General features: G+C 39.3%; 1 protein-coding gene across 2 annotated transcripts in view; it reads right to left on the bottom strand.

Annotated features, from left to right (window-relative positions):
* The window catches only part of BRIP1 (BRCA1 interacting helicase 1), a 47,490-nt gene extending 26,769 nt beyond the window's left edge, over positions 1 to 20,721 (bottom strand). Inside the window, exons 1-14 of one of the 2 annotated variants that reach the window (XM_048324622.1) lie at positions 20,648 to 20,721; positions 19,648 to 19,775; positions 18,942 to 19,053; positions 18,343 to 18,537; positions 17,936 to 18,063; positions 16,972 to 17,106; positions 11,694 to 11,984; positions 11,014 to 11,235; positions 10,518 to 10,717; positions 7,556 to 7,688; positions 6,880 to 7,031; positions 6,623 to 6,794; positions 6,372 to 6,509; positions 5,854 to 6,015 (exon numbers count right to left, since the gene is read on the bottom strand). In XM_048324622.1, coding sequence (XP_048180579.1) covers positions 5,854 to 6,015; positions 6,372 to 6,509; positions 6,623 to 6,794; positions 6,880 to 7,031; positions 7,556 to 7,688; positions 10,518 to 10,717; positions 11,014 to 11,235; positions 11,694 to 11,984; positions 16,972 to 17,106; positions 17,936 to 18,063; positions 18,343 to 18,537; positions 18,942 to 19,053; positions 19,648 to 19,740 — 2,133 coding nt within the window. In that variant the 5' untranslated portion in view covers positions 19,741 to 19,775; positions 20,648 to 20,721. Of the gene's footprint in view, positions 1 to 5,853; positions 6,016 to 6,371; positions 6,510 to 6,622; positions 6,795 to 6,879; positions 7,032 to 7,555; positions 7,689 to 10,517; positions 10,718 to 11,013; positions 11,236 to 11,693; positions 11,985 to 16,971; positions 17,110 to 17,935; positions 18,064 to 18,342; positions 18,538 to 18,941; positions 19,054 to 19,647; positions 19,776 to 20,647 lie in introns of both variants that reach the window. The other variant, XM_048324621.1, reaches the window with a different exon arrangement.
* Between the last annotated feature and the right edge of the window lie 216 nt (positions 20,722 to 20,937).

The following is a 20,937-nucleotide window of genomic DNA, read 5'->3' on the forward strand; positions in this document are numbered from 1 at the left end:
GTGCCCAAGACAGCAAAATGTTGTGAGGGAATGGTTAAAATCTTCCCTCTCACACAGGGAGTTTTACAGACATTTCTATGCCCAAGTCAATGGGAAAACTGTAGACTTCAGGAATCACATTAAGATTTACAGGAGCTCTTGGAGCTCTCAGAAGATACCTCAGATAATTCTATTTTTGGATGACTGTGAGAACCTCAACAGCTAGACAGTTTATATGACTGATATTGGAATGATGGAAAATAGAGAATTAAACTGAAAGTAGATACTGTATATGATTAATGGGAGAAAAAAACCCCATAAAACATAAAGAAGTTGAGATAAAGTTCAAAAAGAAAACTACCAGTGCAGGGGAAGAGCAAAAAACAAGCTATGAAGAAATAATAACAGACAAGTAAAACGAAATTCTATCTATGTTTATTAGGTGCAAATGTTGAAATGAGTAATGTGGGAGCCATTAGAATTCAGCTTTTCTAGAGCACATTTTCCCCAAATCATGTCCCATCAGATAGAAATCACTTCCCTAAGATTTCCATCAGAGGCAGGCCAAAGGCCCAGCTTTAGAACCTGGCAAGGAGCCTTTTCTTCCAAAGAGAAATAAACCCCCAAGGGGTCATGGTGGTGTCAGAGCCCTTCTCAGGGGCAGCCACCAAAACAACTCCTGGCACTTCCAAGGCACTGCACAGTCCAGAGTGCCAGGACAAGCCCCAAGTGCTCTTCAGGGGTTGTTTAATTACTGCTCCCTCACTCTGCTCTCCTTTTAGGCTCCACACAGAGGCAGAAGAATGCCAGGACTCTGTCCCTAAAGCCCTCTCCTGGTTTTGGGGTCTCTCACCTGCTGTCACAGCACCACTGCAGCTGTTTGGCTCAAACCAATGAGGCTTCTGGAGTAAGAGGAAACCTCTCCCTTGGGAGCAGAAAGCAAATGCTGGGCAGAAAGTGAGCATCATTATTAATTTACAATTATTTCGTAACTTACTCCTGAAATGCCAAACCTGTTTAAAGGCCTCTTTCCTTTCCATCCCAGCGATGCTGGGCATTAGCTGCAGTCAAAACATCTAAAACTGGATGACACACTGAAACATTCTTGTTTCTTGTAGCATTTTAAGGCTGTAACTGTGTCAATTACGTTTTCTAACATTAAAATTATGCAGAAAGTTAATGCCGATGTAACTTTAAAGAAGAAATTTCTGTCACAAACCACGTGAACAGATCCCTACACCCTGCAAATATTTACACACAGGAGTAAATCTCTTCTTCAAAGCACTCCTACAGCTGTCAACAGGAACATCAAGGAGAATTTTACTCTTGATGAAGCACTTATCCCTGCATATAGTACAGGGACAAATACACCTAAGAGAAAAAGTTCAGCGTTTCCATGGAACTTAGTAGATAATTCCTCACATAAGCCCTGCACCACAGAGTCCCCATCTGTGGTGCAAAGAACTATTTTCCTATTTAATTTCAATTTCACCTTTTAACTGCACAAACCTAATGGTTTCCAATTTTTCCTCCATACACATTACAAGCAAAAAGACGCTGTGGAATGTTTTTCTCTTATCTGGATATTGTCATTTTACTGTCTCAAACTTCTAAAAACAAGCTTTTGGCTAGGGAGGAAATCAGTCAGCATCAGACCTAGTGGGGAAACCCTGCACTTGCTCAATGTCTGTGGCTCTTACATAGTTCCAGATGTTCAGAACATTAATAATGCACTAACTCAAAACGTCTTTTTGAAACTTTAGAATGTGCAAATTGCATTAAAACCTCTTTGCCCTCATTAATGGTATTGTTACAATCCCAGTACTCTGGAAAATGTTTTTTGGCATTTGTTTAACTTCGTGATATTGCCATTTACTCATTTTAACAGCCAGTGCTCAAATCCTAATGCTTTTAATAGGCTGGGCTAAACAGACTACCATCCTTTGGAAATTTATTGAAGTAATTTATTAAATAAATAAAAGTTGTCTGAAGACAGCATTGCTGTTTTATTGATGGCAGAAAAACTGGGTTTTTTATAATTTATTTACAAACCCATGTTTTAGGAAAGTTTTAGAAATGAAAGTATTGTTTTTTTCAGAGTTCTATTCATTGTCTGTCACTGAAACACTTCTTGAAAAAAAGGATTTCTACCAATCTCATGTATCTCAGTAAGAAAAGGCTCTGTCTGAAATGAAGAGCCAGACATTGAGAATTAATCACGAAATGATATCCCTCCCTCAGCCTGTCATATCTGAGGGTGCCACATTTACATCAGGCCAGGATTTAAATCCATGTGGATACAGCCAGAGGTTAAACTGAGGTCCCTCCTGTTTATTCCAAATAATTTCCCTGAACCTGAAGATTCTCAATCTGTTGAAATGAGCTCCACACTGCTCACAGAGTTAATTAATATTGTTAATTCCTGCCTGTCTGGAGCTGTGTGAGGGTGCCAAGAATGGTTTGTCAGCACAAGGGCAAACAACACCTGCCTGAGACTCCACTGCAGGTTTGGTGGATACCTTACACAGGGAAAGGGAACCAAGCAACAAAGAGAGGAGTTCCAGTCCAAAGGGATTTGCTGTCACCCAATCCTGGCTGTTCCCACTCAAGAAAACATGATCAGCCCAGAGGGCAGGAAAATGGGATGAGACTGACAGAGCTTGAACTCTGAACTAGCAGCTCTTAAAATTATGAGACAAATAAAAATTCAAATGTGGAATTTAGCATTTATTTTTGCAAGTGGCAAAAGTTGCTGTATATCATCACTACAACCTCACCCCAAAATTCTCAAGGGAAACAGCCAGTAGAATGCAGCATTAATTGGGTACTGCTAATTCATGCAAATTATGCCACCCTCCTAACTCACATGGCACAATTTACGATCATGGAATAGTTTGGGCTGCAAGGAATCTTTAAATGTGATCCAGTCCAACCTCCCTGCAATGAGCTTGGGTTTTCAAGCAAAGAATTCTTATCAGTTCATAAGTTTTCCTGTTGAACACACTCATTCAAACCCTCTCCAGCAACAACTGTAAAAATTCTCCTTCCAAGTGTTGACTCCTCAATTAGCAGATCGAATTAACCAACAAAGCCTCGAAGGAAAACACAACAAACCAAACCCACCGACATTAACATCACTGTCCAAAGCTGCTTTCGTTAAAAAAAAACAAAAAAACAAAACTACTAAGAAAGGTCAGTTAATTCATCATGATGGATTATCACTAAAATTTATAAGCATTAGCATTTTTCTCCTTGCTGGATACCCTGACTTTGATATGACACATATTGAATGAATCATCTAAGATGCAGGCACCAGGCAAGATATATCTTAATGCAGACAGGTCGGCAACATGAGCCCTAATGGGCCTTATCTTAATCTTGTTTAAAAGCATCTTAGATTTCTGAGCAATCTTTTCACCTTCTGATATTCTCTTTTATAGAGTGTTTTTGCTGGAGTTGCTACTGATTTTCACATAAATGCATTTTTGTTGCATAGTATCACCAGTTTTAGGAGCCTTAAAAATGATCAAAGTTTGGAATTTAGTGAATGTTAAGATCAAGCTGATTTTTAAAAAAGTCAGTGTGCCCCAACTCCAACAGTGACATTAAAAATTTCCATGTTGTTTGTGATTTTTCCCAAGTGAATCATGACACCTATCAAATGTGGGGGTGTACAGCTAATGAATTGTTTTCCCATCCATATATTTTTCTCTATGGCACTATTAACTCCAGATATTTGCCATACATCTATTTTAAATAATCACTCTTCAATTAAAAATATATTTACTCAAATACCTGATTAAGATAAAGGGAAATTTCTCTACTACTGCTTTTTTCCACATTCATATTGCATCTAGTAATTCCAAACTGAAATCCAACGTACATACCTAACTATATTCCAGCTCCATCAAATTACCTGGATAGAAGGTACTTAAAATACAGAGCATTGTCCTCAGCCTTCCAGATATGGAAAAAACCCTTTATTTTTCACTTATTCCAAAGTTGAAATTTCAATTCATAGAACAGGTTGAGCCATCAAAAAATCTGCTTAACTCATAATAGTGAGGTTCATGACCATGTGTATTAATCAGATGTTGACAGCCTTGAAAAATTCCTTTGAAGGCTGCAGTTTTTTAAAGAGAGGCAGCAATTTCCTGTGAAAATCACTTTTGAAATGCAAATATTCTGTATGATGATGAAAGAAAAATACCTTGTTTTCCCTGTACTAATATACTTACATTATTCTGTATTTTCAACATATTAATCTCAGACTTAAAGGCAACCCATTCCCAAATAAAAGTAGTAGAAAGAAAAAGGGCATCCATAGAAAAATATTGGCAATGTGATTTTAAAATATCATCCTTCAATTGTCTGCAATTTCTATTTATCAATACTTTGCTGGGCTCAGGGAAGTGTTCCCACAAAGAACAGAACACACTCAGCGTGTCCGGGGTGACCTTTCAGTGAGGCAGAAGGGCAGGGGAGGGGGAAGGCTTCCAGAGCTGGCCAGCAATTGTTTTCCTCCTTTATTAAATGTCATTACAAAGTCTCTCTCTACTTGCAATTCACATTACTATTCTCATAAAAACTTTCATAAATATTTGTCAGGTCTGGATATGGAAGATCAACTGTTCAACATGACACACTTGGAAAGATAACACTGGAAACTGAAAGATGCTCCAGTTACATTCTTAAATAAATTGGAGACTTCTTGTCAGATCATTTCCTTTGCATGAAAGTGCACAGTTTTGTGGGGTTAAATAAATTTATGGTCAGTAATCTGCTTTTTTCAGTGGCTTACATTACCCGGTCTGATGTGGTCACCTAATGGTTACTGTCAGGAATTGCACTGTGGTTCCAATTCCTAAAGACACCCAGGCAAGAAACAACCCTCCCTTTGCAGCCTGCCAGCTAAATAACAATATATGAAGGGTTTGCAAAAAAAGAACAAATAGTTTTTATTTCATTTTGTAAAATATTCTCTGTTTAGGAACCTTAGAGATGAGGGCAAAGTCTAAAATTCTATTTCCATCATGTTGGGGTTTTTAATAATTTGGTAGGACTTTTTTTGGGGGGTTTTTTTGAGAGGTTTTTTGTGTTTTGTTTAAGATGTTTTTTAAAAATCATAAATATTTAAAATTTTAGAAGTCACACCTGTGGCAAGCATTACAAGAAAAATGAGTGTGAGCTACAGAATTATAGTGCAGGTTTATATTCCTGTTCCTGACCATAAACAACAGTAACAACAAATAGAGAAGAAAGCAGAACTACTGGGAGATCCAGATTAACCATAATTAGATATCAGTTGTCAGTGAAATTAGATATTACATAAGTTTGAAATGGAGAAATTTGACTCCTTTCAGCCAATATCAGTGAGCAATTCCCCTGACTAAAGAAAAATACACTCCAATCTCCAATGCAGTGAAATGGAACAAGAAACAAGGGAAGGAGAAATTAACTGGATGAATTCTGCATTCTGATAGCATAGAAAGAACATGCAAAGGCATTCTTGCTGCTGAGTTATACAGAAAGTATTATTTCATTATGTGATTTTTAATTTTTTTCTTAATAAACAGTTTCCAAACCTTCAGGGAAACAACATAAGGAAAAATAATGGATCTGGCTGGGTTTTTGTTAATGCTAATTGAAACAATTATCTGTGTTAATAAGAACACCTGTTGAGAAAAACCAAACATGTTCGCCCATGAAAACAAACCTGAATGCCAAGAAGTAACAATATAATCCCACTGCATTATTACAATACATTTATTTGATAAACATTTCTCTATGTTGATGCATGAAACTGAAGATCACACAGTGCATTTTCAAAGGTGTGTGGTTTCAGGGGAAGAATGGGAATTCAGATTTCCTTACCTTATAGGATGGCAAAAAGCACAAAATTCCTTGGCCAACTGTCTGACAAACTGAAAGCAGCAGTGCTCCCACCTCATCCTGGAACTCGAAGGTCTCTGTGTGCTGGAATGTTGCACACAACTTCCGCCCATTGGGGCCTGCTCCAACAGTGCCGACCCAAACCTGGGGTGTTCCACATGGAAGAAGTTAATTCTAAACCAGGCTGGATAAACTACATCAGGTTCAGTAATGACATTTTAAGTGTGAAAGAAATATTGAGCTATTTCTTTAATTCATTTCAGTACTTAAAGTGCAGTAATTGATATGAGACGGCTGTTACCAATATAGAATAACTTTACCTTTTCCAAGAAAATGTGTCTCTGTATTCATTTGAAAATGTCCTTTCCTATTGCATTAAGCCAAGCAACAGTCTAGACATTTCTTTTAACTGACAGAAGGGGTTTGTCATCACATTTACTTGGGTTTTGTACCATGGGCAGCATTAGAGCTCAGGAGAGGGAAAACCACGGCCAGGTTACCTGGGAATTCCGGATAACGTGATTCGCCTCCAGCTGAATGGAAAACTTCACACCAAGCTCTGAGGAAAAGGAATCCATGGGAGAGAGTGTGCCTGATGTCAGAACAATTGTTCTAACTTCATTTAAGTCAGAAAAAGCCTAGGTGGGAGAAAGAAAAGCAGAAATTTAGAAAATCAACACAATCACTTTTAGATCTGATATGTATTTGTTATCACCCCGATTATTTTAGGCTTTCTTCACACTCAGCTCACCACAGCAGGGTTCAAGCACCAAAAATTCAGCATGTGGACAAGGGTTTTCTGCCTTGAACTCTTTTTGTGCTTAGGCCTTGTGAAGAAGGAACTTGTATCTGCATCATCATGCTGGTTTTCACTCATCCAGGTGTAAGTTTGTTGTAGAGCAACCCTGTAATCATCTGCAAATCTATACAGAGATAGAGAAATATCAGTAAAAACTACAATTAAGCAATCAAACTGTGAGCATTCAGCTCATAAATGTTAGACCTGACCTGCTGTTATCTTTGAAGAGACAGGAAAGGACCATGAACAAGCCTTTGAGCACTATCTGTGTTGCAGGGCTCACAACTGGCACCTCAATAAGTTCCTCTCTCCCATACATAGACACTTTTTCTTCTTTTTCCAGGACAGTAGCAAGGTGTTTCTGTAAGAGGCAAATTCCATATTAACAACATTTTAAGTGACTTCTCAAAACCAAAGTTAACTGTCAGCTCACTGCTTTAAAAGTTCATTTTAAATACCTATAAAGTCAGAGGGAAAGGGGCAAAGAAGGGCCAAGGGAAAAGGAAAAATGCTCTCAATTCTTAACAATGCTTTAACATATCTGGCTTACACAGAAAGGAGCAGTAAACTTGAAAATAGGGTAAAACCATTTCAACAGTCAATAAAAATGCTGGATAGAAACAGGCAAAACTGTCACTGGCTCAAATGGTTCAATTTAAATAATTGTATGTGATCAATTGTATCCTTCAAAACATTGATTCTCCACAAATTCCAGCAGCTCGAGTGGATTACTCCCAGTTTTCAACAGGAATCATTTTCAGACAACTTTTCAGCATTGCAGTAAATTAAAAGATCTGTTTGCATTTAACTTATGCACATTTTAAGATGTTTAACACCACCAATATTATGCATTGTGGTGCTCGTTTATACAGCACACAACATTACCTGTAAAATGGGAAAACTAATCCCAGTTATTCCCATTTTGTGCAAAAAGTTGAGCATTTCTTTGCCACTCCACACCTTACAGGCAGTTTCATAGGCTCTCTCTACCAGCTGCCCAAAGCTGTCCTGCAACCAGCTGAAAAAGAAAAAGCAGCAATCATCTCAGCATTGATTTCAGAGATTTAGAGATACTTTCCACGTACAAACCAAACCTCAAAAATTGCACCAGACTTCTAAGATGATGATAAATGTTTTACTACATGGAAGTAGAGAGATTCTGCTTTTCCTTTATGCCTGCTTTTCACTGTTGAACTCCTACAGAACTGCTCTGAATGCAGCTCACTGAAGTGAGAATAAAATGTCTCCCCACATGTTTATACTTTATATAATACCTTTATAATAAAGAAAAGGAATCAAAATATAATTTTCTCTTATGATATGTCAGGCTCATTCAAGCAAGACTTCTGCTGCATATCTAAAGCCACTCATCACTGCTCCAACTGATGCAGGTTGGTTTATCATCCCTGTCAACTGCTGACTTTCCAATTAAGAACAAATCCTGAGGCATGAAGTGAACACTTTTAATATTTACACATACAAAGGAAAGTGAGGCAATAAAAAGTGCACATTTAAGCCTACCCACAGGTATTGGCAACTGCTGCAACTTGAAGGGGAAGCAGAATTATAATTGTAACACAATGCAAAATGTGATTGACTGCTAAAAACACGAGCTAAACATGGAGATTATCTCATTTGTGGCAGAGCTGAAATTTTCTCTAAGTGAACATGTTCTCCTTCGTCCCTGCAGTACCACAAGACCTTGTCTCTGTCTACAAAAGCAGGCAGCTCCCTCCCTCCGTCCCTTCCAGGAAAGGCCGGAGCTGTCTGCTCCATCAAAAGGCAGAAGGCATCAAAAAGACAGCTGTCAGTGCTGCAACAGCTCAAAATATTTACCTGCAAAATCAGTTCATCATTATCAACTCAAGAGCAAGGCACTGTGACTGTTTCAGTTCTAGATTTCCTGCCCTGTCACCGCAAATAATCTGATCCATGGAACAATTAAAATAAAACTTCCCTTCTGCCAGGTTAAATGCAAACAAAACCCCATAAATACTGCCCCAACAATCACTTCTTTGGCTATAATTTGCTATATCTCATTAAGGAATAGTGATCACTAACACAGGCAGAATTTGGCCCCAATTTCTCAAATGTAATATCAAAAAGACCTGGAACCAAAATTAGGACAGGACCCCTACAACAGAAATTAAACAGATTTACAATGAATAAAACACCTCAGGAAATGTAAAATGTTCCCCTGCTATGAACTTCAAACACCCTCACATACTTTTGAAATAAAAAATGCAAATACAAACTTAACACAATAGCCAAATATCACCCCAAACCACCCTAAATCTCAAATAATTCCATCTAACATTGAAGCATTTACTTGAAATGCCTGTTAAATTATTTTTAGTGCTAGGCAGGAAGCATAAATAAAATTAGCTTGATTCCCAGAAAGGTATCTCTGGTTTTGAAGTGAAAATTGCCGTATGCAGTATTTCCAGGAAAAGAATGAATGGATGTTGCACACATGCCTTCAGTTGCAGGAAGTGTATTTGCTGCTTCCCTCACTACCAGAAAATTCCACTGTTGACACAGCATATGCCATTGAACAAAGTGATTAGCCTTGGTAAATGTGCATCTCATCAGCAGAGCCTGCCAGCACACCTCCATTGGTCTATCTTCAAATTCCTCACAAAGGTCACTGCAGCACCTCTGTGGCACTAAGCCCATCCTTAAGTGCTTTCTGGAATGAGCGCTCAGGATCTTTAGAAGTGAAATAAGATTTTTTTTCTAGCTACCCATGCATTTGGCAAAGCCATGTCCCTGTGCAGGAGCATTTTACCTATTACTGGCTATTACACCCAGTCTTCTGCTTTCCAGCAACTGCTTTTCATGCTGCTGGCAGATTTGCCAAGACAATCAACCTTAGTTTTCCTGATAAGGTTAAAAAGCTTGAGGCAATCAAATCTCCAGCCATGCTGTTCTTATCTTCTACTAAAGTTTAACATTTGAAATATCCAAGGTAGGAGAATTGGCTTCTGCCAAGCAGAAGTCCCTTGTCTCTGTGTGACACAAACATTAACTCTGAGAAGAGAGTGAGGATGGGAGAATGAACTGCTCCAGTGCTGTGCTCCACAGTCCATCGCAGCAAAATGAAGATATTTCACACACTGAATCAGAATTCAGTTAACTGCAAAGCCACTTGTAGCATTATTCACTTTTTTCTGCTGACTTTGATACTTTCACTTCACCCAAAAGACTTTGCCCTGAACCTCTTGTTTCCTCCTGGGCTTCTGTTCATTTTCTTTTGTTCCATCTCCTCTCATGATTTGCAACTTATGTTCCCCTCTTCCCAAGAAGTTGTTTCCCAGGGAAAACAAAGGGCATGACTGACAAATTCACTTTCAACTAGGAAGAATTTGGTAGATTCCAATCTGATTCCAAGAAAAGATTCCAACCCGTTCCAAATACCTCCTGTCCAAGGCTCTAAAGGCATTCTATAAACACGAACTAATTAATTCTTTGACAAAACAATGCTATTATTACTTGTCAAATAAGCAAACAAATGCGTAAAATACAAAAATTTATCTTCCAAAAATTTTCATACCAAGCTTTGTAAACCAGGAGTCCAAAAAAGCCCCATAAAGAGCAGCACATCATTCAAAAGCGTAACACTTTTCAAAAGAGAATTCCAATGTTTCCATGTGAGACCAGTAGTTTTTTAATAGATCAAACCCCTGTGGATTCCTCAAATGAACATAAATCAAACAACTGCATAGTTTCAAGTGTATCTTGGTTGCATTTTATCTGATGTGACAGAGTAACTTACGCCATCAAAGGGAATCGAAAGGTAATTTTAAAAAATAGTCATTGATATAAAGCAATAATAAAGTTGCCTTACTTTATCAAGGAGCAGCACACGGCTCGGAGGGGCTCATGATGCTTCTGCCTGATGTTGTTGTTGACCATGAAATCGAGCTCCTCTCGGGCAGCTCTGAGCTGGCTCTCGGTAACCCCGTAGCTCACGGACTCCCGAGCACAGTCCTCAATGTTATGGGCTTCATCCAAGATGACTACTTGGTCTTTTAGCTTAATGTCCATCTAAAAAAATTATAATTATTGTCTAGTAAAATAGAGTGAAAGACATGAGAAACAGCAACTAACAGGATCCTGTTAAAAAATGCATATTCTGCATCACAGTGCAAATGAAGCTTTCCAGGTTTCGAGCCAATTTCCATAATCTAGAAAATATCCAAGGGTGAAAAAACCCCAGGAGTTATTTTGTAGATACTATTTTGGACATGAATGGGATATCAGTTGACCATAGAAACATAATATTCAGTGGGTAATTTCTTTTTAACTCCAGTTCTTCCCATGTTTCTCACAAATATACTCACACTCTCCCGGATCTGTGGGTCCAGGAGATAATTGTAAGGACAAAACACGATGTCTGCCTCCATCATGAGTTCTCTGGCTGCAAAATAGGGACAGGCACGAAGCTTCCTGCCCAGGCTCACCAGGTCTTCAATGTCCCAAGCCTGGTACACCCTGGATGCAGACTGCAGGGCATGGTGCTCACTGAGCTTATGAACACCATGGTAATAAGAACAGGACTTGCCCTGAAAGCAAAGAAGTGCAGAGACTTAGTGGGTACAAGAAATAATGAAAACCAAGTAGGCTTAATTCTTCCAAATGTTCCACGCATTTGGCTATTTCTTGGAAACATTTCTAACAGCTGCTTTTTATGCCAGACCATAACACATCATGTCAGGTAAATCCATGTTTCTAAAATGTACATCAATAAAGGACACTTCTTTCATCTTCATCTATAAACCCAATGATAATTTAAGTCTTACTACAGTGTTAACCTGGCAGTCATAAATCTCATTCCTGTCATCATAATTTTTTGCAGTATTGCTACTGTGTATCAACGTTTTCTAACAATATTTAATTTTAACCAAATCACCAGGTGGCATTTAACCAACATAATATAAAGACATAGAAAATGTTACTCATTCCAGCTGTTAAATTTGACTTTGTTTAATGAATGCCCATTTTCTCAAACAAAATTACTCACTTGCTTTCCTTCCAGCAATTCTACACACATTTCATTCCTGTTACTACTGTGGGATACCACTGGATGAATACAGGTATAATCCCTGCTGGAAAGGATTGTCATGGGGACACAAGAATACGCTGTCCTCTTCAGCTCCCTGCTGATCTGCGTTATTTGCTTGTGTGTTCGTGTCCCAAAAAAAATTTTGGGAACACACAACCGATCTCCATTTTCTTTCTTCTTTGCGTGACTGGGATCTTTATCAGGTTCTTTTCCAAAAGAACAGGAACACTCAGTGCAAGGGCCAGGAGGCTGCAAACCAAGACAAAAAAATGATTAACAAAATCCCACTGAGAGATGAATGTGCTAAATCTGCTTATGGTCTGGTAGGAAAGTGCCCTCTGGGATAGCTGGTTCAGTCACCAGGGCAGCCCATCAAGCTGCAAAAAGTTCTAAAATGTTAAAGCACCACATCCTTTTGCCTGGAAATCTCTAAAAAACCTTCCAGCAATCATAATTTTATCATAACCCAATCAGAAAGAATATTTACACATGAATAATGCAAATAAAGCTTCTCACATTGAAGCTTCAGCTCAGGACACTCCAGTTACAGAGCAAGAATCCAACACCTTCAATGAAGAAAACTTGGAACAGGCACTCAAAATAAATTTTTTCCTTAAAGCAAGCAGAAGAAATGTAGACAGTTCAGGAGCTCTGTGTGCAGATAAAACAGACTGCACCACATACTCTCCATTAGAAACATGTTTGCTGTGCCATTCTGCCAAAGGCCATCGAGGAACCAGGAGAACAAAAGAAGCACAGGGAATAATTCTAAACAGAACCTAATCCTGTAAAATATTTGTTAAAAGCCAATCTTTTTCTTCCTGAGAAGCACCATCTTTCAGAACATTAAATACTGGAACAAATGACATGAAATTGTCATGATGAATTTGAAAAGACACATAGGAAACAAGGAACTCAAGCATAACCATGTCCTAACACACCTCCCGTGAAAAATAAAAGAGTTCTTCCAGTGTCAAAGAGTTTGTATTTGGGCTCCAGGTGGTAGTGCAGGTAACAACATGTAGCTGCCCACTGCTCCCTCCCTTTTTGTTGTATCAGTAAGATTATCCATTATAAACAAATGCTAAGTCATGCTGTGTGTTACACCACAATTCTGGGGATCAAGCTGTCTTTAGCTTCCACTCCAAGGAAAAGCAAGTTCGTGTTACCCTCAGCCCCACTCAGCCTTGTCTGCCATTAAATATTACAATACATGATAGAAAGCATGTAAATGTAACCCTCTGGAGCTGCCACTCACTGGGATAAAAGGTTCACTGATGTGCCAAATAAACAGGCCTCAAAGCAGATAAAGTTACACCCATGCTGGAATTGTTACATTCCCCTCTCAGGTTGCCAGTAACAGCAGATTTCATTACCCTGTGCTGCCACATTAAATAGCCAGTTCCAAATATCCTGCCTTCTATATTGAATAATTACTTATTCACTGAAAGGATAAAAAGAAGAGTTATGAATGGGGCTCTTGTCAACAGGCAAGCAGGAAACAGCTGACATATGGTATATGTTACATATGTGCAAGGCCCAGCTCTGTGCTCACACAGAAAGCTCCAGTGGAAATGGTACCTTGATATTTCTATCAGTTATATTCTGGTTTGCTCCTGGAAATAATGAAAACCACATTACCACTCTAAAAATTAATATGACTGAGGCAGTGACTGTGCAGGGCCTTTAAGAACACATCTATCTTTTAATTTTAATCCAAGTCAGATAGTGTTTTCAGAGGTAAAAACAATACACAGGACACCAAGATGATCCTTTACCACTAATATTTCACTGCTATGCTAAGCCAAATAAAAATAATAGAAAAATATTAAGAACCATCAGGCAGCTGTTTTGCAAGAGTTCTTAGAACAACAGGAAAATGCAGCTCAAATTAATATATAAAAACATGAACAGAAGGTTCTCCTATGATGGGCTTAAAACACCAGATATTATTCTCTTCATAAAAAAGAAATAAAGTGCTCTTATGTGTGAGGCTTATAAATTACAGTATTTTACAGGGGGGCTTAAAAGTTTGGTTTAAGAGGTTTGGAATTGGTATAATACTGGCATTAAGAAGCACTTTAGCCATTATTCCAGTACTAAAATGTTACCTTTAACTTTGAAAAAAGTTTCACGTTCAAAAAACACTCAAACCCACAATACTGAGAAAGTTGTAAACTCAGGCTGATTTTATAGTAAGTAGTTAAGAGTATAAAACTGCCTGCAGTAGTCACAGCATATCTGAAAGCCACAGACACCATTAGCCCCAAATACATTAACAAAATAAAACCTCCTTAGAAAGTCCTTCATAATGAAAAATAACTTCAGAAAATTGGTTAAAATACAGTTTAAAAGTTGAGTTCTTCATGTTCTTTGCACATTACTTGACTGCGTCGATTTGCACTTGTATTCTTAAAATACATCTTTAAATTTTATTAACAACAAACTATTTTAATTCTGTATTTCTCTGAGAAGAATTGACTGTGGATATCACATAGTAAATACCTAATGTAGTGTTCCTCTCCCATTCCTACAGGAGAAAGAAAGCAAACTCCCCACTGAACAAGGGGTTTCCTTGTCAGTGTTGCCTCAAAGCACAAATTTTTACACTTATACCACAGAGATACCGGTTTAGCTGTAAAAAAATTGGAAAATGTTTCAATTCATTTATGAAGGAATTGGGGCTCATGCTGATTAGAAATAATTCATATTAAGACAACAGAACTGCATTTCATAATACCCTCTGGCTTCAGAACTAAACCTGTTTTCAGCTGTCGGAACCTGAAAGAGGGATTTTCATTTGGAAGAGGGCAAAAAGAGATCCTCCTGTACTTTCTGCAGTATTTAATCAGAAACACTCAGTAACAGATGCCATTAGAGATCAGATATCAGCCTATATGGACCTTAGGCTAATGCAGCTTGTTTGTACTTCTGTCAGGGGTAGATAAAACAGCGTATCACATCAATATTTATATGGCAAAAACGTGGAAGTCCGATTAAAAAAGGAATAATCAAGTCCACCACCCTGTCCTGTGTGTAAAATAGAGCTAAACAAACACTGGGGCTGTGATCTTTGAAACACAAAGAGGTAAGAGGAGTTCTTCATATCTCCATCTACATTTCCCAGTTACAAAGCTGCCTGAATGCGGCAGCAGTGAATGCCTCTTGTGTGAAATATCACACAAGCACAATCTAGGGAGATATCAGCAGTGACATTACCAGAGCTTTTCAACTGCTCCTTTCGAAGCTCTCAGAAAGCCCAGCATTCTGCTGCTGCTGCAGCCTCTTGATTAAAGCACACAAAGCAGCTGTTTATCCTCCCCCAGTCACCAGCAGGTGAACCCAGTTCAATATTTATCATAGGCTTTCACAGATCACTGCTAACCAAGCAAACGTTTTAATTAAGCTGGAACTTGCTTCAAAGAGCTCATTCAAAACGTCAATCAGCAGGAAAAGGATCAGATACGGTGTCAGGTGAGAGCATGTAATACAAATCCACAACTTTCTTCATCCCATCGTGGTAAATTAGCCCATTCTGGAGTCCAGACCCTGATTGTAACAGGCTGCCAGTCCCCTGGAATGTGTAACAGAAGTCACTCAAACCCCATTGTGCAGGTTGTAAGCAATATGTTAAACTGCGATGGGCTAGCACATTAAGACAGATTCTTTTCACAGTTGTTTTTTGATACCCCAAGTGTTTGTTACACTACTCTCCATTTACTGTTTACTTTCTTTCCCTGGTAGAAATGGGGATTCCTTAACGCAGCTGCCCCAGTTTCTCAGGCCATATGCTTTGACAGCAGTAATCAAGAGAGTACCCCGAGGGTATAATTTCCCCTTCAACCCCACTCTGGAACTGCCCTCCCTTGCAGGAGTTAATAGCAGAGGGCCAGAGATGGATTCCCAGGCTCTGGACTGAAAGTGGCTGAGAACAGGCTTGGATCCTCACCCACACATCTGCAGGTGCTGTGATGCAGCAGTGCTGGGCAGCACCTCTCATGCTCTTACAACAACCACCCCATTCTCTTCTGGGAGTATAAACAGGACTTGACAAGAAACTAAATTTGCTTTAAGCAGAGAACTGACCACTGCAAAACACAGGTTATTCAAAGGCAAGGTTACCTCAGTGAACAAGACAATGCTGCTATCCCATTATTGTATCACCCTAAATACACAGTCCATTATGGTAAGTGTTGAACGTAAGCTCTGTTGACTTCATCTCCTAAGCCACACTATAAAAGCATTTTTACACCTAACAGCCTATGCTGTGATGACCTTCCTATTCTAAACTAAATGCAGTTAAGGTTCAGAACCACTAAATGAGAAATAAGGCTTTACTTCCTGCAATTGTTTCTTGATACCAGACAAGTTCTCAGTCTGCTAAAGGAAAAGTTCTTCACAGCAAAGTAATACCTTATTCTTTCATTCTTAGAAAGAAACTTTAATAGAAATAATCCCCCCTCTTTCTTTTTAGGTTACATCTTTCTAAAGATGTTACTAACAGTCTATAGTTTAGTTTTCAATTTTCTTCTATACAAGAAATTTCTAGAAGGTTTAAAGCAAATTTTTCATGTACCCACACCAAAGTACCACAGGAAATTTTACAATCAGGAAGGATGAAAGGCCTTTTTATTTGAAAATCAATAGCACACTCTGGTGGCGTTTAGATTTCAGACTACCAACTGAAGCTCAGTGGCAAAATGCATTTCATATCTTACTCAAAAATCTACAGAGCTTTCAAAAATTAATAAAAACTACCTCCCATCAAATGGCCTACAACATAGATTCACTTTTGTCAAGAAAATATTTAGCTCCCAGTATCTTACAGTAATCCTATAGCTTTTGGTTTCCTTTGTGGTGACTACATCACTAACATAACTTGGCATCTCACACTCAGCTCTCTACTGCCCCACATTTCTTCTTCGACTGCTTTTGCTCCAACAAACATTTATGTAAAAGCTATCATTTTCAAAGAGTAAGAAATGCAGAAAATGCCTAACAAAGCTGCAGAAAGAGGTGCAAATTTGTATTTCAACTTCTGATGTGATATTTCTGCTATAGAAAGTGGTAATAAAAACCAAAACACTGGGGAACCTTTGCATTAGCTGTAACGGTGCAATGTTTGCTGAAACTTCATTAAGCTGCATTTCATGCAAAATCCCATCACATAAAATATTGTTTAAAATTGCTGTTGAACTAACACTCCTGAGGTAAAAGATATTACTGTATTACTTACTGTTTGGGGAGCAAAACTAGTGGTTTTCATGCTTTTTTCAGAGTGAACAGTCAACTCTCCGTTTTTTCTCTGGTGATAAACTTCTAAAGCATCAACCAGCTGCACTCCTTTTGCAAAGCAGTGACGTTTTCTAACCTGCTGGGGAAAGAAACAATGTAAAAATGCACTGGGCAGAGGGATGTGCTCACACTGGCAGTCCTGGTTTTGTTTCAGCTGCGTCTGTTACAGTGGGCATCACTGTTTGTTAACAATTTAACCAAATCTAAGCCACACAAAAGTAACTTGGGAAAAGCTATGAAGTTTTAATTATTAAAAAAATCTGTAGTTATTACTGAGCTTTTCTGCTTTGCTTTCCCACTGTTACAAAATTTACAGAAATTATAATACCATAAGCTGAACACTTCCATAACAAAAACAAGAAATAAATTCAAGCCACAATGATGTAAAAACTTAACCAGAAGTAACCAGCTGAGCAGCAATGTAAAAGCTATTTAAGGGCACAGCTGAACAGAAGTCCTCAGCCATGTGACAGCAACAGTGACACAGATGAAAACAAAGAAGAAACACCGCGCTCCACAGATCAGCCAGAGATGTCTACATCTGACAGGACAGAAACCAGAACTCTACAGTATTTGTATTCCTAATACATATTTACAACAGCACTTTCAACTCTAGACTCTCATACTTTGGCTTCATATTAGAGATGTACTGGGAATAAATATATTTTGGGGATATTACCTGTTTAAATGTGAAAGATTTTAGGACAGGGTATAACAAACAATTTAGTGCAACAACGGGCTCCTTCGTAAGAAGTAACAATAAAAATGAACAAAACCCTGTCACTCCAAACTGTGACTGTGACATGACTCAGTTATTTCTTACACCCTCCTCTGTAACATTAATTGGGATTTGAGTTTGGTTGAGCTACACCCAGATGATTTCACTGCCAATAAACTCTGCTCACCTGCTGCTCTGTTTCTAAAGGACGAATCCTTTTCCTGTCTACTTGAAAGTCATCATTCTCACTGTCACGAAGAGATAACTTTTTTTTGGCAGACAGTTTTGAAGCTAGTGTTTCATTTTCCTTACATTCTGTAATTAACAAAATAAAATGGATGTCCATTACTAGGGATGCATTAAATAAGAGCAACATTTTAAAGTATAATTACTGCAGAATAGTAACTGCTAGAATTACTACAAATATATATGGTGTAGGAAACAGTGTTAGACATTCCTAGACACATTAACCACCAGAGAGATTTCACACAGGGCAGAACCAAGTCTGTTACTATGATGGTAAAAAAACATTCCTGGCTTGAAAGCAGCAGTTACTTCCAGAAGAGAATTTTAGCTGCCTCTGTATGAAGTTACCTGTGTTTGTCAATGGGCTTCCAGGTTTCCTGGAAGTTCCCGTGTCAGGATTATTGGCAGAAGAAGGAGCACTGTGAGTCCCACTCGTTGCAGCCTCGTTGCTCTTAGACTGGGAGTGACATTTGCAGTGACACGGTGGGGGCGGCTCTGCCTTCCTCTCTTCCTTCTCACATGATGAGGTTGGCACTGATTTCTCTGAGGGACAAAGTCATTTGTCTGTCATTAAAAACCACCCCAGACTCTACACGAGAGCCAGAGGTGCAGAACAGTGAAGGTGGAAGTTCAGGTTAGAAGCCTGGTGTCTCTACAGTGCTGAGCAATCTGTGGTCACCCTCTGAAGAACAGCAGTGCACAGAAAGGAAAACACCTGCCCCTTTCCATTCAATCCACACAACTACAACCCTCAAGGATTTTCTTCCAAAGTTCCAACAGCCACGTTCCCTTATGGATCCAGCTCAGCATTACTGCTTTATGCTGCCATTAAGGCAAGGTGTCCAATGGTGGACAAAGACCTGAAACCAAATGTTTAAAGGCTGATGAACAATAATTAACTATTGTTCATTTTGTAACAAAAATTACGCAGACACTAAGACACTTACCATACAAAGACTGCTGCCACGATAATGCAGAACAAAGTAATGCCAAGCTTTTGCCACTTCCTGTAGGGCTCTCCAGCAAACAGTGCTGCCTGTTATTCAAGCCTTTAACAATCTTTAAGGAGAATAAAAGAAACAGAATTAACAGAAAACAAAGCAGATGTCTCTAGCTGATCTTAGCAATAACGTCCTAATGTCCTGCCTAAACTTCCCCTGGCACATCTTAATTCTGTGCCCTCTTATCCTGCTGCTGGTTAAAATTCTTCAAAAATGTTTAAATATAAATGCAATAATTCATTTTGAAAAAGTTCTCAAAAAATTAAAACTTATTGAAATATTGCTGTATATAATTATTCTGCTTAAACAGCGTGTTTTACTAAATCATTCCCCCCTTGAAAACTGGAATATTTATAGACAACTGTTATTACAGTACACCTAGATAAATAACCATACATTTACAACACATGGAACTTATTTCTTGGCATAAATGCTCCCAAATCCAAAATGTACTTCTGCATTCCCTAACCATGGTCCAGATATTGCACAGCACAGAGAACACTGAGTTGCTACCACTGAAATTCTCAAGACACTGTGGGCTCTGAATTTAATGTGTGTCAGTTTTCTAAATGCTGACAAGAGATTTTTGAATTTCAGATATTGGAAAACACAAGCTCTTAGTCTGGCAAATACCAGTACAAATTCTACTCACAGCATTCATCATAGCGAGCTGGGAGGGGTAAGCCTTGCAGGGGAAGAGGATCTTCACCCCCCCAATTGTATATTCTGCCCCATCAGAAGGCATTGCAAGTTTTTCTCCTGTTTACTTCAGGTTTAGAACTGCAATTAAAATACAGAATTAGTAACTCAATACTAACAAACAGGCAAAACCTGAAACAAATGCAGCACCAAATGAAAACAAGGAGAAGCTGTTAACCTGGTAACAGCTCAGGATATTAAGAGAATTGGAATACAGGAATTTATACCACACATAATTATTTCAGACTTGGTCCACATTACAAGCAAGAGCAAGTTGTCACCAGCTAAAGAGTAGCATCAGCAATTAAAATAAAAACACGATGAAGTGCACACACCAGTTTTCTATTAGTCAGACTGGAGATAGCTTTTCAGCACCGACAAAGTAAGAGAGCAACTTTAATCTGGTAGATTCCCTGGGATAAATTAACTCACTGACATGTGTGTCCTCATCTGCCTTGTAATAATTAAACATATACATCGAAAGACCACCAATGTATGGCATGATTCGGCTTCATCACCGAGTTCCTCACCAGGAAAAAGCAATTCTAGCAAAAGGAGATCGCTGACATGAGTTTACATCCAACCCCTCCTTCTTAAAGCAAAGGCCACCACGTTAAAAGGCTTTTCCCCAACCCATTCTGGGAGGGTGACTCGCGTAAACGAGCAGTACTCCGAATTAAGTTTGCCCCTGAGGAGGAGGGAGGGCCCGGGACACTGCAGAGACCCTTCGTGGTGTGATCAGATCCACCATGAGCGCACCGGGCACTCCCCCCAGCGACATCTCGGTCCGGGCAGAGCTGTTTTGCCTCCCGAGGGCAGGCGGAGCTCAGGAAGCAGTGGGGCCGCCTCAGCCCAGCCCACGCAGCGGCACCTGGGCGTTCGCTTCCTTTGTGTGCTCAGCGAGGCGGCAGCGCCGGCAGCCGCTTCCCCCCGCGCCCCTCACGGCCCCGCACCTGGGCAGCGCGGCCCCTCAGCGCCCTCCGTCCTTCCCGCCTCCGCCCCAGCCAATCAGCTGACAGGAAAGGGCCGCGCGCCGCCACTCAGCAAAGCGCACACTGGAACGTTCCCGCCCCCAGCTCTGCGCGCCGAAAGCCAATCACAGGGCGCCTTGTTGGCTTCCGGGTTGTACGCGTTGCTAGGCAACCGCGCGCCCTGTGAAATACTCGAATACTTGTTATTGGCCTTTATCATGATTATTATGAATTATATTATCATATTATTCTATTATTTGGGTTTGTACTTA

The sequence above is a fragment of the Corvus hawaiiensis genome, chromosome 20 (assembly GCF_020740725.1).
Source record: "Corvus hawaiiensis isolate bCorHaw1 chromosome 20, bCorHaw1.pri.cur, whole genome shotgun sequence".
Taxonomy (NCBI): domain Eukaryota; kingdom Metazoa; phylum Chordata; class Aves; order Passeriformes; family Corvidae; genus Corvus; species Corvus hawaiiensis.